General features: G+C 51.4%; 1 protein-coding gene across 1 annotated transcript; it reads right to left on the bottom strand.

The window, feature by feature from the left end:
• Nucleotides 1-152: 152 nt before the first annotated feature.
• On the bottom strand, nucleotides 153-766 carry hs6st1a (heparan sulfate 6-O-sulfotransferase 1a). Its single transcript, XM_068752357.1, has one exon. The coding sequence runs from the start codon at nucleotides 654-656 to the stop codon at nucleotides 153-155; it is 504 nt and encodes a 167-aa protein (XP_068608458.1). The 5' UTR covers nucleotides 657-766.
• Between the last annotated feature and the right edge of the window lie 4,623 nt (nucleotides 767-5,389).

Genomic DNA, 5,389 nt, shown 5'->3' with positions numbered 1-5,389 from the left:
GGTGGCCTGTTGGGCCCTAAAATGATTAAAATCTAATAACAAAGATCAAATTAAATATTTACAGACATTAAAAAAACATTTTTCTTCTTCTGAAGAGCTCTTTATAATTTAAACTCTAAAACGGACCAGTAAAGCCCCCCCCCCCCCCCCCCTCACCTCTCATTCTGATGCTCGTTGTACTTCCTGTTCAGCTCCCCCGGGACGCAGTTCGTGAGCTCGGTCCAGTCCGCGTGCAAGCCGCAGCTCCAGCCGGTGGAGAACCGGGAGAAGAGCCAGGTCTCCTTGCGGTTCGGCCGGTAGCAGGTACACCTCTTCTGGCCCGGGCTGCAGTCGCACGGGACCTCCAGGCGCACGTTCTGGACCAGGTGCCTCCCGAACGTGGTGCCCCCGGTCTTCTGGATGTGCAGGAACACGATCACGTCCTCCCCTTTCATCTGGAAATCGATCGACCTCTCCAGATCCCTCACGGGGAAGTAGTACTTCTTAACGTAATGGGGGTCCGGCGTGGGGAAGATGTCCCCCCCGTCCTCCTCCGTTACCGGAGCGCGCGGGGAGCTGAAGCTGATCCCCCCCGGAGCCGCGTACTGGTAGAGGATCAGCATGAAGCACACGGAGCCGACGACGACCAGCAGAAACGTGCTGCTCCTCTCGACCATGTTCCCTCCCGGTGCGGTTCCCGCAGCAGGCTACCATTTCCGCGGGGCGCGCAGCGCCTCCATGCCCCCCCACCACCCCCCCAGCACCGACTCGTTCACGGGGCTCAAGAGTGTCTCGTTCCGCTGCGAGGCCGCCGGTGACGTCCGCTCATCACCCGGCGACACCGTTCAGCACGCATTATAACTCCGGGAAAGGCCCCCCCTCCCCGAACGCGGCCCTCCCCCGGCTGCGTTACGTCGGCTTCCAGTCAACACAACGGGACGGCAGCATCACCGCGGATCGAAGTACCCAGGATGCAGCGCGAACTCCACCTTTTCAACCTCTCGCTCGCTCTCTCTCTCTCTCTCTCTCTCTCTCTCTCTCCCTCTCTCTCTCCCTCTCCCTCTCCCTCTCCCTCTCCCTCCCTCTCTCTCTCAGCGGCTTAGTTTAATTTATTGGTTGACGCCCCGCCCCATCCGGTAGAGGCGATAGAAAGCTCGCTGGATAACTTGTAAAACAAAACAATCAACAAAGGCAGAACAAGAAAAGATCAAACAGAAATAAACATCATTTTTTTCATGGTCCCCAGCAATGTTCGCTCTAAACTTCGCGCGTGCGCCGTGCGCAATTGCGCAGTTACGCGCTGCCGATACAGTGACGCAGGCGTTTTATTGTGATAAACCGGAAACAGTGTGTGTGTGTTGGGCTGGTCTGTCGTGGCGGGGACAGCGTGGAGAAAGGAGCAATAATAAATACCCCCCCCCCCCGTTCATGCTGTTAACCATTAGCACAGGAGGAAAGCGACACATGAGCTTAATGTCCAGCAACCATGAGATCAACCTGGCAGTTCACGTTGCTTCTCGCGTTGCTTCCGCGGCGGTGTTTGTTTTCCACACCTGGGCTGCCAGGTGTGTTTATGTGGGTTCTTTCCTGCTATATGTGAATTTAAAATGCATAATTATTTGTACTGTATTGTATTTGACTGGGTTTCTGCTCTTTATATATCCCCACGACGTTTATTTCTCATATTCCTGCTTACTGGATATTCAATCCCGCATCTGATGAGTACCGTCCCGGGTCAGGGAGGACCAGGCCTCAGCTTCTCACAGGATGAGCGTCTCCCCCCCCCCCCCGCCGCTGTTAAACACACAGGCCGCTCTGAAGAGGGAGAGGAGGATGAAGCCTCTAAATGAAAGTGCTTTAAAACGCACACAAATGAACAGCAGCGTGTTTGTTTGTTTGTTCTTCATAAATAAACAGACGAGAATTAAGTCAAAAGAATCCCGATGTGTTTTTATCACGGACAGCCGGAATGAATTATTCCACAAATGTTTTCTTTGGATGAGCCCGAGGGGAAGCGAACGAGAGAAAACACTGGGCGCCGTCTATTTCCTACATTCCACAGCCTGTTAGCTGTGTGTGTGTGTGTGTGTGCGTGTGTGTGTGTGTGTGCATGTGTGCGTGTGTTTATGCATCGCGCTGAGCTTGCACATTTGCATTCTTTCATTATTTGTGAGTATTTACGTGGCCGATCCGGGGCTGGCGGCAGCAGTCCGACCATTGATCAGCTTAGATGGTCGATTCAGGAGGTTCTTCATGGGATCCAGGTGAGAAGAAAGGAAGGGGGGGGGGGGGGGGGGCTGATTGGATCAATGAACACCCAGAACAATGGTGCTGGGAACCCTTCAGAGTGTCCTGAGGTCACCTTCTCCTCAGACATGGACCGAAACCCACCATCAGGAAGTGACCCCCCCCCTAAAAGAGGAAGTGAAGCCGCACCCTCAGCTTCCCACAGAGAAGTCGTGCGTCGATCGACGTGGAAGCGGCTTTGAGACGCCGGCGCGTGAGACCTGCAGCGACACGCTCGGGGAGCGCCGGTCAGACCCTTCAATGCGAAACGTCCATCCATCAAATGTCCGTGACCTGAAAAGCAAAAAGCCGACTGGCGTGGCCCTCGTGTTGCAGAGAGAAGGTGATCGGGCCTCCTCCTCCTCCTCCTCCTCCTCCTCCTCCTCTTTCGAGTCTGACCTGAAGCGCATCCCGTTTGGACGGAATCACCCATCCGTCCTCCATTCTGTGCTTTTCCATGTCGTCTGTCCCGCTGAATGTGAGCCGGCGTTCCCTCCTCCTCTCTTCCTATCTTCTCGAGGGGTTGATCCTTGACCTCCGTGTCGGAGGCGTGTTTCCGGGTGTGCGGTACTGAAGTCCAGAGGCCCGTGTGGGTTATCTCCACTGTCGAGGAGGTTGTTAATGATGTTTTTCTTTTTCACTGTCTGCTGGTTATCGGCCACTAAATGTGTATTGATTTGTGGAGATCAGGAGCTGAAGGCTCACAAAGAGAAAATGGGACATCAGAGCGGGTTAACTTTAGAGCGGGTTAACTTCAGAGTGGGTTAACTTCAGAGCGGGTTAACTTCAGAGTGGGTTAACTTCAGAGCGGGTTAACTTCAGAGTGGGTTAACTTCAGAGCGGGTTAACTTCAGAGCGGGTTAACTTCAGAGCGGGTTAACTTCAGAGCGGGTTAACTTTAGAGCAGGTTAACTTCAGAGCGGGTTAACTTCAGAGCTGGTTAACTTCAGAGCAGGTTAACTTTAGAGCGGGTTAACTTTAGAGCGGGTTAACTTCAGAGCGGGTTAACTTCAGAGCGGGTTAACTTCAGAGCGGGTCAACTTCAGAGCGGGTTAACTTCAGAGCTGGTAACTTCAGAGCAGGTTAACTTCAGAGCGGGTTAACTTCAGAGCGGGTCAACTTCAGAGCGGGTTAACTTCAGAGCTGGTTAACTTCAGAGCGGGTTAACTTCAGAGCGGGTTAACTTTAGAGCGGGTTAACTTCAGAGCGGGTTAACTTCAGAGCGGGTTAACTTTAGAGCGGGTTAACTTCAGAGCTGGTTAACTTCAGAGCGGGTTAACTTTAGAGCGGGTTAACTTCAGAGCGGGTTAACTTTAGAGCGGGTTAACTTCAGAGCGGGATAACTTCAGAGCGGGTTAACTTTAGAGCTGGTTAACTTCAGAGCGGGTTAACTTCAGAGCTGGTTAACTTCAGAGCGGGTTAACTTCAGAGCGGGTTAACTTCAGAGCTGGTTAACTTTAGAGCGGGTTAACTTCAGAGCGGGTTAACTTTAGAGCGGGTTAACTTCAGAGCGGGTTAACTTCAGAGCTGGTTAACTTCAGAGCTGGTTAACTTTAGAGCGGGTTAACTTCAGAGCAGGTTAACTTCAGAGCGGGTTAACTTCAGAGCTGGTTAACTTCAGAGCTGGTTAACTTTAGAGCGGGTTAACTTCAGAGCGGGTTAACTTTAGAGCGGGTTAACTTCAGAGCGGGTTAACTTCAGAGCGGGTTAACTTCAGAGCGGGTTAACTTTAGAGCGGGTTAACTTCAGAGCTGGTAACTTCAGAGCAGGTTAACTTCAGAGCGGGTTAACTTCAGAGCTGGTAACTTCAGAGCGGGTTAACTTTAGAGCGGGTTAACTTCAGAGCTGGTTAACTTTAGAGCGGGTTAACTTCAGAGCGGGTTAACTTTAGAGCGGGTTAACTTCAGAGCTGGTAACTTTAGAGCGGGTTAACTTCAGAGCTGGTTAACTTTAGAGCGGGTTAACTTCAGAGCGGGTTAACTTCAGAGCGGGTTAACTTTAGAGCAGGTTAACTTCAGAGCGGGTTAACTTCAGAGCGGGTTAACTTTAGAGCGGGTTAACTTTAGAGCGGGTTAACTTCAGAGCTGGTAACTTCAGAGCGGGTTAACTTTAGAGCGGGTTAACTTCAGAGCGGGTTAACTTCAGAGCGGGTTAACTTTAGAGCGGGTTAACTTCAGAGCTGGTTAACTTTAGAGCGGGTTAACTTCAGAGCGGGTTAACTTCAGAGCGGGTTAACTTCAGAGCGGGTTAACTTTAGAGCGGGTTAACTTCAGAGCGGGTTAACTTTAGAGCGGGTTAACTTCAGAGCGGGTTAACTTTAGAGCAGGTTAACTTCAGAGCGGGTTAACTTCAGAGCGGGTTAACTTTAGAGCGGGTTAACTTTAGAGCGGGTTAACTTCAGAGCTGGTAACTTCAGAGCGGGTTAACTTTAGAGCGGGTTAACTTCAGAGCGGGTTAACTTCAGAGCGGGTTAACTTTAGAGCGGGTTAACTTCAGAGCGGGTTAACTTTAGAGCGGGTTAACTTCAGAGCGGGTTAACTTTAGAGCAGGTTAACTTCAGAGCGGGTTAACTTCAGAGCGGGTTAACTTTAGAGCGGGTTAACTTTAGAGCGGGTTAACTTCAGAGCTGGTAACTTCAGAGCGGGTTAACTTTAGAGCGGGTTAACTTCAGAGCGGGTTAACTTCAGAGCGGGTTAACTTTAGAGCGGGTTAACTTCAGAGCGGGTTAACTTTAGCGCCGCTCTACAGCCACAGATCTTGCGTCCGCTGAAGGAAATGTCTTGTGATAGACATTGGGAGAATAATATTGCGCTCAATGTTAATTCTCTGTGTCGACGTTAGCCTTGGGAAATTTCGCCGCTACAATGGCGGAGGGCTTAAATAACCGGAGCTCTTTGTGCGAGTGGAATGCAATCCGATCCAGCCGCCGCTCCAGTTCTTGGTAGACAAGGAGCGGCTAATGGAAGCGGCGTAACCTCACACTGTTCCGCTCACCTTCCTCCTCACCTCCGCTTGCTCTTCCCTTCCACCGCTCTCCTCCTATATGTCTCCTTTTGCCATGGAGTAGAAGGTTCTCATGAGGAAACCCCGCCCCCATCACGCTGATGTAATTGGGTGGTAAATG

Source organism: Brachionichthys hirsutus, chromosome 18, assembly GCF_040956055.1.
Source record: "Brachionichthys hirsutus isolate HB-005 chromosome 18, CSIRO-AGI_Bhir_v1, whole genome shotgun sequence".
Classification (NCBI taxonomy): domain Eukaryota; kingdom Metazoa; phylum Chordata; class Actinopteri; order Lophiiformes; family Brachionichthyidae; genus Brachionichthys; species Brachionichthys hirsutus.
The sequence above is the reverse complement of the archived record's forward strand: the minus strand, read 5'-3'. Positions and strand labels throughout refer to the sequence as shown.